The 17493-nt window shown below is 36.6% G+C and overlaps 2 protein-coding genes across 7 annotated transcripts in view; one reads left to right on the top strand and one right to left on the bottom strand.

Moving 5' to 3' along the window:
- The window catches only part of MYO6 (myosin VI), a 105318-nt gene extending 100699 nt beyond the window's left edge, over positions 1 to 4619 (top strand). For all 5 annotated transcript variants that reach the window (XM_088052772.1, XM_014263656.2, XM_088052771.1 and 2 more), the window contains one exon: positions 1216 to 4619. In XM_088052772.1, coding sequence (XP_087908898.1) covers positions 1216 to 1415 — 200 coding nt within the window. In that variant the 3' untranslated portion in view covers positions 1416 to 4619. The remainder of the gene's footprint in view (positions 1 to 1215) is intronic.
- Positions 4620 to 5476: 857 nt separating this feature from the next.
- The window catches only part of IMPG1 (interphotoreceptor matrix proteoglycan 1), a 55696-nt gene continuing 43679 nt past the window's right edge, over positions 5477 to 17493 (bottom strand). Inside the window, exons 13-19 of one of the 2 annotated variants that reach the window (XM_014263408.2) lie at positions 16069 to 16634; positions 15071 to 15290; positions 11720 to 11930; positions 9847 to 10023; positions 9566 to 9747; positions 9176 to 9259; positions 5477 to 7047 (exon numbers count right to left, since the gene is read on the bottom strand). In XM_014263408.2, coding sequence (XP_014118883.2) covers positions 9228 to 9259; positions 9566 to 9747; positions 9847 to 10023; positions 11720 to 11930; positions 15071 to 15290; positions 16069 to 16634 — 1388 coding nt within the window. In that variant the 3' untranslated portion in view covers positions 5477 to 7047; positions 9176 to 9227. The remainder of the gene's footprint in view (positions 7048 to 9175; positions 9260 to 9565; positions 9748 to 9846; positions 10024 to 11719; positions 11931 to 15070; positions 15291 to 16068; positions 16635 to 17493) is intronic. The other variant, XM_088053064.1, reaches the window with a different exon arrangement.

Below are 17493 nucleotides of genomic sequence, written 5' to 3'. Positions count from 1 at the left end.
AGAATATTATTTGGACATGTGTTTTACTTGTACACATATTTCAATTTGGGAAGCCATAGACAGAGTGGGAATCCAAATGTAAAGGGTTTTATTATTACAAGTTCTCAGATTATTCATTGAACTGGAGACAGTGTGAAGATAAAACATCACAATTTATCTGGGAAAGGTCTACTCATTATTATACTGGGTTTTATTTAGCTATAAAGAATTATAAGCAGTTTGCATCAAAACAATTTGTGCATTGTTACATTGTTGCATGTTTCCATAGCATCAGGCTAAAAGCAAGCTGATGCTTTTATCCTATTTATGCTACTTAGTATGGGAGAATAGCTTTTTAATCTTAAAAATTTAAAATTAGTGTTGCAATGGATAGGTGGAGATTTATCTGGTAGTGAAATGTGTCCTCCTTTTCTGGAGGGTAATGAGCAGGGGAGAAAACACCGCAGAAATGTTGCTTACAATTCTGTGTTTTGAGTTCCTGTATTTAACTTAGACTGAGGAAAAGGCCATATCCAATTTGTTTCACTTCAGAATGACGCTTTACTAGCAACAAAAGTTTGTTTTTTGCAAATTATTTTAAGTAGAATTCCTTATACCAACTGTTGCTGTTCGGTGCCAAAGCCCATAGCTAAAAGTAGCACTGCTGTCAGGAGTACCTGTTAAAAATAAGATTAAAATTTAGTTTGTGAGCTACACATATAATTTCATTGGATTGCCTATGTTGGTCCCATTTGAAAAACAGTTTGTTTTGGGTGGTAGGCTGACAGATTAGCTATACTTACTCCAAAGTCTTGAATTCTTAGTTGCTTTGCTACATTTAACCAAAAGTAAAGCAGCTCACTGTGAAGTGGCCTGAAACTGAAAGTATGTATAATCCAAATGCGTTTATCATCCTGTAATGGGTTTCAAAAGAGTATATCAAGATAATGATCTTTCAGCTTCTTTCCTTTATTCCTTTTTGCTCACTGTTTAAGCACACCTTTGTCAATTGCAGCATCTGATACTAACTAGTTCATTCTCATACTGCTTTAGTGTTCTCTGTGTAACAAAAACCCAGGAAACTGAAAAGTGCCTGTATCTGAGGACTTCCTCATAAGCTCTGAAGTCTACTAGCAAACCAGATCTACAGAGAGGAAATTAACAAGGATCAAATCTTTATTGATGGGACCTTTGAATGATGTAAAAAATGTTTTCTTTTTCCCTTTACCATTTCAGGTAAGGATGATATGGATATGTGTGAGCTTAATCTTGAAGAGACTGGCTTAACCCGAAAGCGAGGTGCTGAAATTTTACCGAGACAGTTTGAAGAAATTTGGGAGCGCTGTGGAGGCATCCAGTATCTCCAAAATGCAATTGCAAGCAGACAAGCTCGCCCTACCTATGCTACGGCGATGCTGCAGAACCTGTTGAAATAACTGAGCATTTGGCACAGGAGTGTTTGAGATGAGAACCTTGCCCACAATACAAAGGGAAGAGTTCCTCTGGGCTACAGAGGGCCTAAATGTTCTATAATCAGAGTAGAGATGTTTAATATAAAGTGAACAGATTTTATTAATCATGTGGTTTGTTAATTTTTACTTCATGATGTTCAGTTTGTGTAGTGAACTTGATTAGGTATGAGGACCCTGAAGAAACTTCAGTCAGTGTAATTTGTTGCATTTTGTTTATATGTTGCATTTTCTTTAACAGCTCCTGTTATAACTCTTAACACTTTCAAGCAATCTGTCTGTACTTGGGTTCATATTGCAAAGAACTGCACTGCAACCACCTGTTTTTTTAAGATTCCTTCTTTAAAACACTGAGTAGTTGGCTTCAAGTGGTGGCCTAGTAAAGAGAATATGCTGTTTCTAATAACTGGAATTGTGAGGCCTTAGCTTTGACTTCTGTTACGGAGAAGTTGGAGTATACTTTTATATAATCTGAGACATTTTATGTCCTGATTTGCAGACTGGTTAGTTTCTGTATTTAATGATTTTTGTTTTTTCAGAACCTGATGGGAGATCCTAAACTTGAGACTTATAAACTCCTGTTTAGTGCATTGTCTGTCTTGGTTTAAGAGAAATGGTTTTCTGTACATTCCAAGAAAAGCGTTCATATATGTCAAAATAGTGTAATATTGGAGGTCCTTAAAGAATGTACTGCTCTTTAGGGCTTATACCACTTCTCTTGTAGATTCTTTTTTTTTTTTTTTTTCTCTCTTTAGTACAAATCTGCTTTAGACTTTATTTTTCTGACCACATTTCCATTCGCAATTCTTGGACAGTTTGTTTAGCCAGATAGTGTAATTTCAATATATTACACAAAATTGTCCGAGCCTTGTATCTGAAGGTATATAAGATTAAGGATAGCATTAAGGGAAATATGTTCAGCTTTTTGCTGGCAGTATAACTTAACTGCATATTGAGGCCTGAGCCTCAGAAATCCTCTTTATTTTAACTGTAACAAGATATACACTGTTAGACTGTGTTAAAAACTGGTCCAATAAGATAGTGCATTTTAATACTATGTGCTGATGAAGTAGCTACAGTTTTTAGTGTACTGGAATATCATAGTGATTTGGATGCTGAGCTGTTTATTAATCTCCTCAAGTTTCATGGCTTGTAACAGAACTCTTATTACGCAGTTTGTTTGGGGGGTTTTTGTGGGTGGGGATCATTAATTTCATACAGTTTTAAGACGCATCTCTTTCACTTATGTGAACATTGCTTTACCTTGCTGGCCATTATTCCAACAAATTAAACATGACCATTTGTTATCTCTCTGATAGAAATTCAAAATATAAGTAGCTTGATGTCCAATTACATAACCTGATTTAAAAATTAATTCTTGCCCTTTTTAATTGACAGTTTGCTTACAGTATAAAATAATTTCCTCACTCCTTACTCAGCATGAAACCTCTTGGAAACTTTAGTTTTTAAATGTATGAATATGTTTAATTTTCAAGAAGGGTGGTTCTGTAGCACAGAGAAAGCTTCTTGCTGACCTTAGACTGTGGTTGTGTGCCACAGTCTGCTTTTACAAATGCACTCCTTACGGGAATAATGTGGAGATATTCAAGTGGTATTTAACTCCCTACACACCCACTGTGTCAGGGAATCTCAGCTTCTGCTGCAGACCAACTGTACTTCCTGGTCATGTGATTGCAAATGACAAAATTGTTTTAATTTTACCCAAATTCTTCACTGAAACAGTGTTTTTGGCTGGAAAATGAAAGGAGAAGTGCATCACAGTGCTGGCTGGAAAGTTCTGTGCAAACCTGTGTGAGCTTAAAGGTGCAGCTTACAAAATTTAGATTACTAGTTTAATGTGTTACTGCATTGGGACCAAAATATGACAACTTCCAGTCCCTGGACACTTAACACTGTGAGAAGCTGTGCTCACTCGTGATCCAAGGAAGAAAAATCACTGACCTGACCTGTGTTTGTTTCTGTCTGGGTTTAGCTGCTTGACTTAACACATTTCATCTCAGTGTACATATCTTTAAAAATCCATGGATCTTATGAGACTGAACATAGTATGCAAAGAACCTCAAATGCTTATGTGTGTGTAGGTATATGCACATATATGTGCTTAAATACACACTGTGTAGGATGTATGTGTGTAAACATACCTGCAGGGAACTTCAAAATCAACTGAATTTTTCCACTCTATTCCTTTAGTTATATCAGGATTTCCTTGACTTGCATTGGAAAGAATTTTTTTTCTTCTGAATGGGGTGTATGGAAAATTTTCTTTACAAAATGATTAACAAATATGAGCTATCATGAAAATAAAATGGACTTGGATATAGTGTAAGAGGATCTGGTGGCTGGACATCTCAAATGAGATGATCCTACCTCTCAGCATTGCTCCAGAAATATGCCTGAGGGAAGCAGAAGATGCATTCCAGAAATCAGGATGTTCTAGTTTGCACAGTAGCAGGCTGCTTTATTTTCTCCTTTTTTTTTTCACTCCGCACCAAAAGCAGCTTCTGCGCTTAGTTTTACTTAGCTTTTTGTGAAACAAAATTAATTTTCAGTTAGTTTCAGATTATTTTATTTTTTTGCATGTCTGGCAATATTTAACTGCTTACCAATTGTTTCCATGGTCCCTTTTACTGTGTCAGATAATTATAGTCGGTTGATTTGGAGAGGAAATCTAAAAGGAGGGGAGAGGGTTGTTCTTTAGGACTGTAGGATGACCTGATGCCCTTCTGATCTGCAATTACAGAGAAAATTATAATCAGGTTTTTAAAGCACATTGGCTTTGTTCTCTGCGTGTTTAATTAACAAAAAAAAAAAAAAAAAAAAATCTTCCTGCCTGTCAGTGAAGCTGTCCATTATAGTTGAGATCTGTCTAAAATGCTCCACAAAACAAAGGAGAGAGGAAGAGAATCACCACACTAAGCTACATTTCTGACTAAGTGACCCAGGAATATGCATTTTCTTGAGAATGCTACTCTGAAGATCCTAAGGTCATTGAATACTTGTCTTTTATCCACTGATAAGATTGTGGTTTTCTTTACCTAGTTAAATCCTCTGGGTTTTTCTCAAAAGTCTTTATTTTAAGTATTTAAATGACCTCCTAATACTGTACTGAAAATTAAAAATAAAAAATAAACACATTCCATGTTGAAATCATACTTGTATCTTCTTACTGTTTTGTCTTTAAAGAGTTGAAGCCTAAGGGTTAATTAAGTTACTAGAAAAATAAAAATATTCCTTTGCTGGTACTGTCTGCTGCTTTTCCATGAGATATTTTTGATGCTTTAAAAACTTTTTAAAGCTTTATTCTAGTAAAGATTTTGTCTTTACTTTCTAAGGTAAGTGTTCCTTCAGAATAACATTCTGATATTAGAAAATTTTGATTTTATCTTAAATCTCATGCATAATTTCTCAGTATTTATTGAAACAAATGCCTTTTTACTTTTATTACTTTTTTTAACATTTATTTCTATCACTTCCAGTATGTCTGTCATTTGCTATGCTGTGTACTCTGCATCCTTTTAATTTTAGATTGTGTCAGTCAGTGACTGGTGACACCAACTGCTGCTTTGAATGTTTGTGCTGTGGGGGAGGCTTTATGTTTGGGATGGAGATGTAGTATTATTTTTGTGGGGTTTTGTTTGCTTATGTTCCCCTTAGAGTCTTAGTGAACTTTCTCATCTTAAGGGCCAAATCAGAGCGGTAGTTCTTTAATTTAAAAATATTCAAGTAATTCATACTTCATCTAGGAAATGTAATTTTGTTTCAGTTTCCTTATGGCTTTTATCTCCAACTTTACATCAGTTTTAAAGTAACACGATGAATTTTTAATGTAAGATTAGGTACTGCTTCAATTCCCTGTGAAATTTTCAAGTAAATAATTTTATTATGTTTTATTGAAATACAAAAGGTTTACGTCCAGCAAATATATTTGGTAATTAATAGTTGAAATACAATCATGAATAACCATTATTAAAATACACATTTTAAAATTATTTTTTTTAAAATCTGGCTAATGATAACTAGTATAAGTTGAAATACACTAAACACATACAAAAATACATTTGTAATGGAAAAAAATGGAATGCTATCAGCATTCTTAATGCATTCTTAGCTTACATGAGCGACAGTAAAAAGCTAGCATTTGTAGGCAAGGATGACTTCCAGTGCCCTGCAAAAAGTACTTTTAAAGTAATTTTATTCTGAAGTCTTACTGTGTAGAACCACATCTTATGTTTCTTCTTTATTTTTGTTTCCTACTTAAATAAAGTAAGTAAAAACACTATTTCAGCTGTAGAAACTCAACCTTGTATTCTTGGTGCATTGCCTTCATTTGCACGCAGTCACCAGTTCCGGTGGTTTTGCAGGCAAATCTGTGCAGTTGTTTGGAATTCGTAAACAGTTCTTTTCAGCAGACTTGTGAAGGTAAACTAAAGTTCAGTCTTTGCTGTGGTAACTGCACGTTACGAAGTAAGAATTGTCACTAAAATCAGCTGCTGTCCTGAATACATGAAAGTTTCACATCTGGATAAGGAGTTGTCATCCAGGATAGTCATGAACTTTGTCTAGAAGCTCAGTTTGAGCTGTAAATATGACTTCTGGTGTGCACCAAGCAGCAAACCAGTGCCTGAACACAACACTGGTGCAGAATATAAATATAAACTCAGGAAAAAGATACTCAAGGTAAAATAATGCTTGTACTGTGGATTCATAGTGCATAAATTAATAAGCCTACAAAATACTTAATGGCCACCTGTTGTCTGCTTGGATTTCTCCTACAAAAACCTAACAGTAGCCTCTCAAAATTATTTGTGTGGATACTGAGTTTAAAGTGTAGGTGCTCATGTCTAATTCTAATCTACTCACTGCCAGGAGGGTGCTTGTGAATATAAATCTCGTGTTCTGAAAAGATGAAACTTCACATACTGTACCTCAGCAAAAAGTTGGAAGTCTTAGGATATCCTGATAGTTTCACTGTCACCAGAAATTAAACAGTTAAGTGAATATGTACATATGTAAAAATGATGTGTTTATTAACAGAAAAATAGGAATCTGATGTTCATAGAAACCCTTGAAAAATTCAACTTCTGTATGATTTGCAATGTGAGCATTCAGGGAGGGAATGAAGTTCCCAAATGCTTTGAATGTAGCCTTTGGTCAATGAGAGGTCTTAATTTCATTCACCATTTGCATCAGTGTGTGTAAGGAAGGTAAATAAAGGGCTGTAGAAATGCACTGAAGTTCCATTGACATTTTTTACCAGAATGGTTGTAACATACAATATTGAAAAATGTCACATCTCAGCAAAATCTGTTTCTAGCACTCAGCTCTTAAATAAAACAATTAAGATGTGTAAGCACCAGAAGCTTAACGCATGCATCTTAATAGTGGGGACTTCCTACCAGGCATTTTAGACATGCTCAGAAGCTGCTTGGTCATTTGCTTTCCTTCAGTAAAACTATTTCTTTTAATGTGCACTGATTTTAGAGCCAAAATATTGTATCTTTAGGAATCCTTGATTTTTTTTTTTCATACTCATCTTGCAGTCTAATCTTGAATAATGCAGACCTTCTTTCTTGAACACCTATAAGAGAAAGGTCCCGTAAGACATTTGAAAAGTATTGTTGAATTTGAAAATGTACTATTTATCTAATAGCTAATAGGCAAGGTCACACTTATATCTGTTAAGAGAACTGTAGTTCATTTTAAGAATCATCCTTCGAGAAGAGGCTTCAGGCAGACCCTCTAGTGGCCTTTCAGTACCTAAAGGGGGCCCAAGAAGGAGGGAGAGACTTTTTGCAAGGGCAGTGAGTGATGGGACTAGAGGGAATGGCTTTAAACTGAAAGAGATTTAGATTAGATGTAAGGAAGGAATTCCTAACTGTGAGGGTGGTGAGGCATTGGAAGAGATTGCCCAGAGAAATTGTGGATGCAGCATTCTTAAAGGTTAAAGGTTTTTAATGACTAATTGGGTAAAACTCCACCCCATCAAAACCCCCTCTGATAAGTAAGTTTTGCAATAATTTTCCATGCAGTGATTCTATAACTAAACTGGAGACATTTTTTCATATTTGGGAAGGTTTTTGAAGGTTATTTTAGCTTCTACTGGAACTTTATGCCTATTTTCATATATGCCTTTATAAATGCAGAGCTGTACTTCTAGATAATACATCCTAGAAAGCTGTCACTGCTGTCATTACATATTGCAAACCAGAATTTAAATACTGAATTTTCAGTTTGGCCTATAAGCTGTAGATAGCCACATCCTCCTAAAAATTCAGTTCAAGAGCCACATTCTATTTTAAAAATTTTAGCCCTGAAGGAATTTTCTAGATTGTGAAATCAAAGTGTTCCTCTTGGTTTCAGCTAATGAAAGCCATTCTACTTTCATTTTCTTCTGCCATTGACTTTTGTCAAATCATTAAAAACATGTTGAATCTAAGAGTGATGTAAACATTCATGATGAACTTAAGTAGAATAAAAGTGGAAAATAGCCACCTAAATTTTTTTAAATCCATTTCAATTTTGTGGTTGCTGGGTTTCTCACTAAATTAATTTATTTTACTACATCTTGAGAAGAGCTTTGTCAATGTACTTTTGACAGTTCAGATGTGGCCTAGATGACACAGACCTGGTTTTCTTTAACAGATGTGCCATTTTATTACTTTAATAAAATATCTAATGCTTTTCTATGTAGTAATTTTAAGTAGTTTAGCTCTTATGAAAGTTGATTGGTCTACAATGCCCACAGGCACATTTCTTTTAAGGTGGGTGTAAAATAGTAATTGCAAACATCTGTGCTCCTGCTTTTATGGACAGTGAAACGAGTTCATTCTTGAGCTTTTCCAAACTGCTATTCCTTTCTGCTTTGTCCATATCTGTCTTTGTCCATCTCTATCTTCGTAGTCCTCCCATTTTCAGCACAGTCTGTAACTGTGGCCACAGACTTGAACAGACCAGACCTGATGAAGATCAGTGACAATAAATCTTTCTGTATGCTATCTTTGCTCGTTCCTTTATTTACATAGCAATAAACATGTAAGGAGCCCAAGATTCACATAGTTGGTATTCTGTCTTCCGTAATGTCTAGCTAGTGCCAAGGGCATTCCTGTACTGATATTCCCTCTAATAACAATGGGTGCTAACAGCTATAGCAAAACCTTTTTGTTCCTAATTGGGCTGTAATTCAGAAAATAAAAATGGCAAAGTCAAAGCTTTTTTTTGTACCTATCAAGAGGACTCGGATACATCAGAAACATCTGCCAATTTTAGAGGAATCTTTGACTCAGCTTTTCTCCTTTCTGTCTTTCCCCCCCCAAAGTTAACAACGGGTTTCAAGTTGAAGAGTTTGAAATAATACTTGAGATTTGAGCAGTATTCTGCTCAAATTAGAATTCCTACTTGTCAAACTGTAGCTTAACCAGACTGAGTGATCTGAGATTTTAAGTGATCTAGTACTACTATTTAAACCTCCCCTTTGGACTGCATTTTGTGTTAATTTGTCATTTCAGGTGTTTCTTCTTCCTTCACATGTGCAAGTTTTCATATAACCACATTAACACATGGTTATGCAGAAATAGAACTTCGTTGTCATATCAAGCATCCAAAAAATCCGAGCTTTTCTTTGTATGAAATTAATACAAAGAGGCTCACCGGTAGCACTGACAATGGGAAATAACAGATTTTTAAGGTTCTTGAAAATAGTTACAAACCTTGGTTTTGTCTGGCTGATGCTGGAAATGAAGAATTCCAGAGACTAACTTGTCAGTCTTGGTTTTGTAAACTCATCTGGTGACCTACAAGAGTAAAAAAAAACAAACCACTAATTATTTCTCTAAATGACTAAAAGCACTCAGATAGGATAGACTGCCAGAGCCATGCAAGAGAGATATAAGAAAAGCAGTTCTACAGTCTTGTGATGAAACCTACACTGCAGTAAATGTGGAAAGGAAATTAATGCATTAGTAGTTTCAGTTCTGAAATTGCCAAGCAAGAAAGTAGCTTTGAGTTTGATTTAATTGTGGAGTTAATACATGAAGGTGGACCTGTTATTTCAGGTGGGGCTTTTTGTTAGGGATGAGAAGGATTTCCATGCAGTTTACCTCCAGGCTGAATTGTGTTTTCAAGTTCATGTAATGCTTCGTGATCAAGGATCTCTGAGGAACTGAGACAAGCACTTACACTGCAAGCCGTGTGACAAAAGCTAGATAGGGGCTCATCATGTTCAAAAGCAGGATTAATCCTCACAGCATTTTCTGAATTGCAGCTGCTGAGAGTAGGACTTCTACAATGCAGAACATTTTTGTTTAGGTAAGATTTAAAATTGCAAAAGAAACAAAAGGAATAGTTTGAAATGTGAAGGAAAAGATTGTGAGCAGCTTACTGCAAATTAGAGTTTCTTTTGCATTTTCTTCTTATCCTAATAATTAAAATGATGAAAAGAAAACCAAGGCTTCCTAAGCCAAGAATGAGAGGTTTAAAAGTGAAGGGTTGTATGGGTTCTGGACCAAATTTTGCACAGCGCTGTCCTTGGTAAAGCTGGTGTCTACGTACGGGGCATCTAAAATAAGGAAAGGAAGAGAAAAAATGTACAGAACTTCAAGGCAAAAAATACTGAGTAACTTAAACAAAAAAGAAATGTAATATGAACTCATTATTTCCACTACAAATAATTATGTGTCTGCATGAAAAAATGTGATTGATGATAGGGAAAGATAATATTTTTACGTTTGTGAGAGTGAGTTTTAAATAAAAAGACATCGATATATTCCTTGCTGACCTACAAATTTTAAGGAAATAACGCATTTTAAATATCTCTGACAAATTTATAACCCCATATATAACATTTGTGGTTTAGAACCTTAGAAGTTCAGGTGTGTTTTAAGGTAATGTCTGAACACATCTTTGAAGCCTATGTTCTCTTTACTGGTGATTTCACTCTGGGGAGCAAGGTCTGAAATAAGAGTTCTATTACAAATAGCAGGACTCCAATCTTCTTTTAAAACAAGGAGAAAGTGAATTTACATGGAACACAAATGCAAATAGTAGGCCACTTGTCTGACTGTACAAGTTTGCACAAGCTGTCAGTCTGACACTGGTGGGAATTTGTGCCTTGCTATAGTTCACTCGAAAGTTCATTTATTATTTTTAATATTTTGTATAATTCCTCATGACCATTTGGTTATACCCGTATATCTAGTCAGGGTTTTTCTGAAAGGGAAAAGGGTTATTTTCCTTAGTGCATCAGTCTTGGAGGAGTAGCTTGGATCCCTGGCTACCTCAGGAGAGTTTTGAAGAGGACCTTTCTAGCTCACAGGCTGATTTCTAGTACTAAATGCTGCAGCTGCTCTACTTTGTCTCTGGAAGTCAGGAATTTGGCAGTAATGTGTTGAATTAAATATACTTTTTGTGATGCCCATTGAAGAAAATTAATTTTGGTACTTGGGTTTATAATAATTGAATAATTTGAATAATTTATCCAGTGGTCTTATTTTTTGGATGTTAATCCTAAGTAAGGTAAAAGACCTATTATTAATCTAATCAAAGTATTAAGAGAAAATAAACAAATGCAAGAATTGTAACTTGATTCTTGCTTTATGTACATGGCTGCTCAGCTACTGTGTGCTAGTCTGGTATACAGTTTCACATAATGCTCTGAATTGTCTAGTCTTAAAATTAGAAGAAATGTGATACTTTGTAAAAGAGAGTTAAAATGTTCAAGTACTGTGTAGCTCTCAGTACTGACCTAAGATAAATTTAAAAATCCTTAAGGAATATATTTGCAGTGAGGAAGAGCTGCTAATCTTCATGTCTTTCCCAGAAAGCCCTGAAAGCAGCTTCAGCCTTCATGTGCTTTATTGGGTAGCCTGGAATCACAGTCTATAGGAATAAAGATTTCCTTTTTAATGCATCTTAGAAAAATGTAATTTCTTAAAACCATGTAATCAGTAGCAAAACTGTGAATGTGTTATTTAATTTTTCAAAATGTGTTTGGAAATCTGAAAGGAATGCATGTTTTTGTGTGTGTCATCTCTACTAATGATGCTGAATTTCTAATAAATTTCTGAAGTGTCTTTAGAAATAACTAGATCATAATGTTCTGTGTATACTAAAAGGCAGAAATGGATTTATCCATGGTGAGGCTATTTATACTTCAGAAGGGTATTTGCAATGTGACTTACAGCATCTGAATGGTGAGGTTTTGACTTGTTAGCAGAGTTTATGGGGCTGTTAACAGAATTCATCAATCTATTTACCTGCAGACAGCTCCTCTTCCTGGAACCAGCTCACATTTCCCACCATTGACACAGAGATGGGGCTCCAGCTCGCACAGGCTCCGGCAGGGAAATCCATCCTGGCTGGCATAGCCAGGCTTGCAAAGGCAGTCGGCCTCTTTTGTCCACTCGTTCATTACGCACTCGGAAAACTTGTCACATGCCATGAATTTGCAGGGGTCTGCCTGATCAGCTGTAAAGGATGGGTAAATCATTAACTGAAGCATTACCCCAAAGGGCCTTGGCAGGGCTCGTGGCAGCCAGAGAACACAGCTCATGTTTACCAGCCTGCCACGTGGGCGTGCTGATAGGAGGATGTCGTCCAGTATGAAAGGACACACCAAGCATGCAAGCTCATGTTGACATCTGCACTGATTTACCCCATCACTGTTAAGCAGTGGGTTTGTTTTCATCTCACTGACAAGGATTTTCACATTTGGATGTTTTTACCCTGTTTTTGCTGTGAGTGCTATCATCATACAGATCCTTATTTATATGTGAGAAATAATTTCAACTGTAATAGTCTTAAGCATATAATTTAGGACATGACAGAGGAATGGAATTAGATTATTGAATATTGCACAATACTAAGACTTGCAATGTAGAAACACTGTCAAATTCCAAAGAAAAGATATGCTTACAGGCCTTGCAATGTAGGGGTTTTTTGTGTGTGGGTTTTTTATTTGTTTGTTGTTTTGGGGTTTGTTTGTTTTTGTCTTGTTTGTTTAAGTTTTGTTTTGTGGTATGTTGACATTGGAAAGGCTTGCTGGGCTCTTGTTTTATGTTTTGGGTATTAGTAAGGGATGCCTCTGTGAGATTAAGGGAAAAGAACCCTCCTGATGTTCATGGGAAGGCCCAAATCAGAGACAGCTGTTACTCAAGCCTGCTACTCCTTTCCCATTCTTTGTTTCTTACTAGTAAAGAATTAGGAAAACAAGACCCAGAAAGAGTGATTTTAACCCAGTGCTTCAACCCAACTTGTGCTGATGAGATGAGGAGGAGGAGGAGGGCTGCATCCACCTTTCTTTTCTCATGGAGCCTGTTTCCTGTGTACCATGGGGCAAAAACCTTAGAAGGCAAAGTAAAAAGTCTCATAAAATGTGAAGCAGATCAGGGGATAAAAATCCTGTTCTTGCCATCAAACAGCCCCAGTAAGATGTATGAATCCAGAAAGGAAAAAAAAATAAAAGTGGACCAACTAGGAGAAGAGAGCAGAGCATGAAATGAGAACAGATACATAGGTATGAGCTGGGCTATGTGGCCCTTTATAATTATGTAGTTTAAAAGGAAGATTTATGCTGGATATTGCAGCTTATAACTGGGCTGAAAGTTTTCTTCTGCAGCCATTCATGCTCTGTATACCAGATGCTCAATAATACTAATTTAAATGAAAAATGAGGATTGCATTTGTTATAGGGGAGATCTCAGACACACACTGGGATATGCTGCAGTGGTAGAAATTAATATGTCAGAGCTGTCCATTTATAATCCCTTCCTTCTATAATTTCATGGCTATTTCCTGTTTTGAATTTTTGACCAGTGGGTTTTAGTGTGCACTATTTCCCTTTGCTATAAACAGTGTGCATGTTGGTTTGATATGTCCTTTGCTCCTGGACTGTGAGTGTGTGCACATCTGAACAACAACAAGTACTGAGCTTGGCTCGAGCATTTGGCTGGGCTGAGTTTTTGTGATAATATTTCATCTTCCTTAACACATATGTGCATACTTCGTTGTATTTTCTGTTTTCACTTCATTTAGATTAAAGAAATATTTCGTATTTTTAAAAGTCCTTCTTTATGGTATTATTTATGAGCAGTGCAGTCAGCCCTTTGCAGCTGCTGACTCTTGATATGGATTTTGGACTGTTAGTTCCCATCCGTGTTTTCATTTTGGTAGAACATCATTACCACTAGATGGCTCCCAGTTTCACAATAAAGAGGGATTTGGTTATATTGCCTTAACTTGCTACACAGGTTGGGGTTTATTTTTTTGTTTGTTTTCTGAAATGAAAATGCATCAGGCTTTGAAATACCTGTACTGGAATATACTGGCTTTGTAAACACAATTTCTTTTATTTTGACTCTATGCTACTGCTTATAAGCCTTGAAAAAACAGCTCTCTCCACAAACCCTCTGTAATAAACTCTGTTTTCTTTAATTAATGTTGAAATACCACATCAGTAGAGCATATCAGATGAAGATGAAAGATGTTAATTTTTTTCTGAACTTGCATTTTAGGATCTTTCTTATTTTAGTTTTTATTTAATTGAAATTTATAACTAAAGCAGGGCATGTATCGCAGCCCAAAGTTCACTTTTCATATAATAAACTAATTTAATAGTTTATTCATCAAACAGCAGTTTATCATGGCAGTATTTGAAGGGTAGAATACTGTGATCTTGTTTACTTTCTTTACCACAAGCTACCCATGCTTTTAGTGACTACAAAGACATATGTAAAATGAAAACTGGTTAGAAACTGCCTGCCTGAATTGTAAATGAATGTTTTTTGTTCCAGAATTGCCATAGAGCTGTACATAAACAGACAGCTTAACCAAAACTCCTGAAGGCATCTGCATACCCTTGCTATTGTTCTTCTCCATGACAATGAAATTAAATTCAATCCTGAAAAAATTACCACAGCCTGAAAATAGATTCAGGCTTCAATTTTATAAAACAATGTATTTTTTGAAAACACTAAGCTGTTGATGTAAGAACAGTGTCCAGATGTGTATTTACTTACTTTCTACTGTTTAACAAAGACTACGGATGTATTTGAAAGATATAAATCCAGAGAGATTCTAGAATTACAAATCTATGGAGTACTACATGAAGTCATGCTCCGATTAGTGAGTATCTGTAGAATCCAATTATTCCTAAATATTATCTCCTTTTGTTTTGAATGCTGTATCCCTTTAAAAAAGATTTAATGATGCTGTAAACCATTGTTTTCTTACAACATTGCAATAATCATCAGAAATTATGTTTCCATACTCCAGTGCAAGGCTTGCATGTCACTCCTGCAAACGGCACACGAGTTTTTCTTATACCTGTCTTCACCCAGCACCTGTTCTAGAGATCACTCTGTCTCTGAAAAGCAGCTGGTGAACATGCACAGCCCAGCAGCTCCACCCAGCTTTTAATTACAGTATGAAAATACCTCTGCAGAGAATTTGCAACATTTTTTTTTTGGGTCTTATTACCCCCTATCATTGGGAGACTATTGCTAATGTGTTTATTTCCAAGATTTCTATACTTCTGAAGCTGCAACTGTCTGAAAAAAGATTGTCTGTTTAATTTTGATTTTACACTTACATTGGTAATGCAATCTTACCTGGCTCAATGTCCAGGGAATAGCTGTCAATCTCCAAATTGAGATGTTGGGCTGCAGCATCACAGAAATCTTCCAAAACACAGTGTACTGCTTCTGTGATATTGTATGGCACTGTCTTGGCAAATTTCATTTTGCTGTTCACAATCACACTTCCATTCCTGAAGTTGAGAATTTCCAAGTGCTTAAAACCTGTAAGGTTGGACTGAAGGTATGGAAGGAGCTGCAAAACAGAGATTTGCCTTTATTTTAACTTACTGTCAGTGTCTACCTGCTATTAATTTCTCTTATAGTCAATTTTCATTATCAAGTACACACATCACAGATTTATTTCCCTGAGTTTAATACAACTGTTAAGCTCCACCAACAAATTAACTTTTCTGTTTAGCAGTATCTTCTTCTGGATTTCCACTCTTTTCTCAATAATATATTGAGATGGATGGGCAGCAGTTTCCCCTGTAATGAAATGCATAGCAGCTGGGAAGTTTATTCATCTGGAAGAGAAAAAAATTACCTCACTCAAAAGCCAACTTTAATTATTTTCAAACATTCAATCCAGGCAGGTTAGGGCACAGTATAATAGACATGTTACTGAGCTGACCTGTGCCCTATTGTACCAACAGGGAAAATCCATATCTAATCACAGCCTATGCTATGATATATTTTTAAAAGCCTATTTTTAAATGCAGCAAGCAGACACAAGTCTCAGATATAATCAGCACTGCTATAGTGTTGACGTGAATCTAAGAAAAAGCCAAATAAATTATATGCTAGGCGTGTATCTGAGTTCTCTTGATCAAGTCAAATCTTTCATCACGGACTTCATAAATTCTGTCTTCGTACTCTAAAAGAGCATCCCAGGCTTATGGATCCTTTAAAATACAGCTTATCAGATTGAGCCCTAGTAGGGTTTAGTATTGTTAAAATACCGTGCACTTCAGTGTATTCCTTTAAATTGCACCCAACTACCACACGTGTTGTTCCAGCTGATTCTCACCCACCAGTTGCATGAACTGTTGCTCCAGTGCTTTGTATTCTGTCGAACTCCTGTTGAAGAGGTCATCAGAGAAGTGCATGTTGGTTACCCTCAGGCTGAAGAAAACCACGAGCTCTTTGCCTTTGGCTGCAGTTGTCATGGTGCTGGTTGTTACATACTTCAGCACCGGTGCTGGGGTGGTTTCTGCAGGTTCGGTGGTCAGCACTGAGATGTAACCACTGCCCTGCTCGCCTTCGTCCAGCGCTGCCGTGCTCACCGCGCCCATCTGGTCCAGCTCAGCAGCAATGTCCTGCACTCCCATCCCAGTGCCATCCACAGGAACGCCCTCAGGGGCTGGAGCTGAGGAATCTGGTGACTCGAGGGACTGCTCGATGATCTCAGAGGGGCTGTAGGACGGGCTGGTGGCTGCAGGCAGCAGTGCTATTGATGGCAGCACATCTGTAATAACAGCTCCAGGCTGCACGGTAGAGACATCACTTGGGCCAGTAAAGAAAGGCAACCTTTCATAAGCACTGGCTGTAACAAAAATGTCATCACCTGATGATTCTGGTTCTTCCATGATCTTAACTGCTGAGGTAAAACAGGATAAAACCAAATTAGCTATGTTGAAGCAAGCATAAAAAACATAAAACATGGAAAAAAATATGTATATGGTATTTCCACTGAAACACTTTTAACAACAAGGTTAACACTATCTAAATATGAAAATGTTAACGCCATCACCACTACTGGAATAAAATACCTCATACACATGTTTGAGTGATGTGATTTCTGAGGGTTCTATGTTTAATAGTTATGCTTGGCAAGTATTTCCTGAGCCTCTAAAGCACATTCTTATTCTGAAGGTACATAATCACACTGTCAGTTTATATTGTCTGAAAGGGGAGATTGGAGCTCTGAGCTCTCTGCTTGGAACACTTGTATGCCAGAGCAATTCTCCTTCCCTCTGCGCAAGTTAAAGCCCTTATTTGCCAGTAATCATAAAATGTGATTACAAAAAAATAAATAAATAAAAAAAAAAATTAAAGGCCCTTCACATGCAAACTGTGTGAATTTACCCAAAAGACAACAGCAGCAATGAAAAAATATTCAAACCTTAAGAAGCCATCTACTGCACCTAAAGCAGAACTTTTATGATATTCCCATTGGGGCATGGCATGGATCTAGGATATGTGATAACTGTAGCTGAAATCCAAATCTAAAGTGCCAGGAATGTGACTCTTTCAATACGGCTTGCAGCTACCTGGCCACAATGGCTTCACAATAACTGATGGCCTCCACCAACAGCCATCTGCCCAAACTGGTGACTTTGTCCTTTTCCAGTGATATGCCATTCCTCATGTGGAACTTTTAGCAACCCCCTTCAGGCAAAATCACTTATCAGCAGTAAGAAAAGAAATTTTTCCTCTGGTGATGAACTCTTCCTTTT

The sequence above is a fragment of the Pseudopodoces humilis genome, chromosome 3, assembly GCF_049639895.1.
Source record: "Pseudopodoces humilis isolate 2021_Gansu_Grassland_sample_001 chromosome 3, ASM4963989v1, whole genome shotgun sequence".
Lineage (NCBI taxonomy): Eukaryota > Metazoa > Chordata > Aves > Passeriformes > Paridae > Pseudopodoces > Pseudopodoces humilis.
This window is presented reverse-complemented; position numbering and strand designations above follow the sequence as displayed.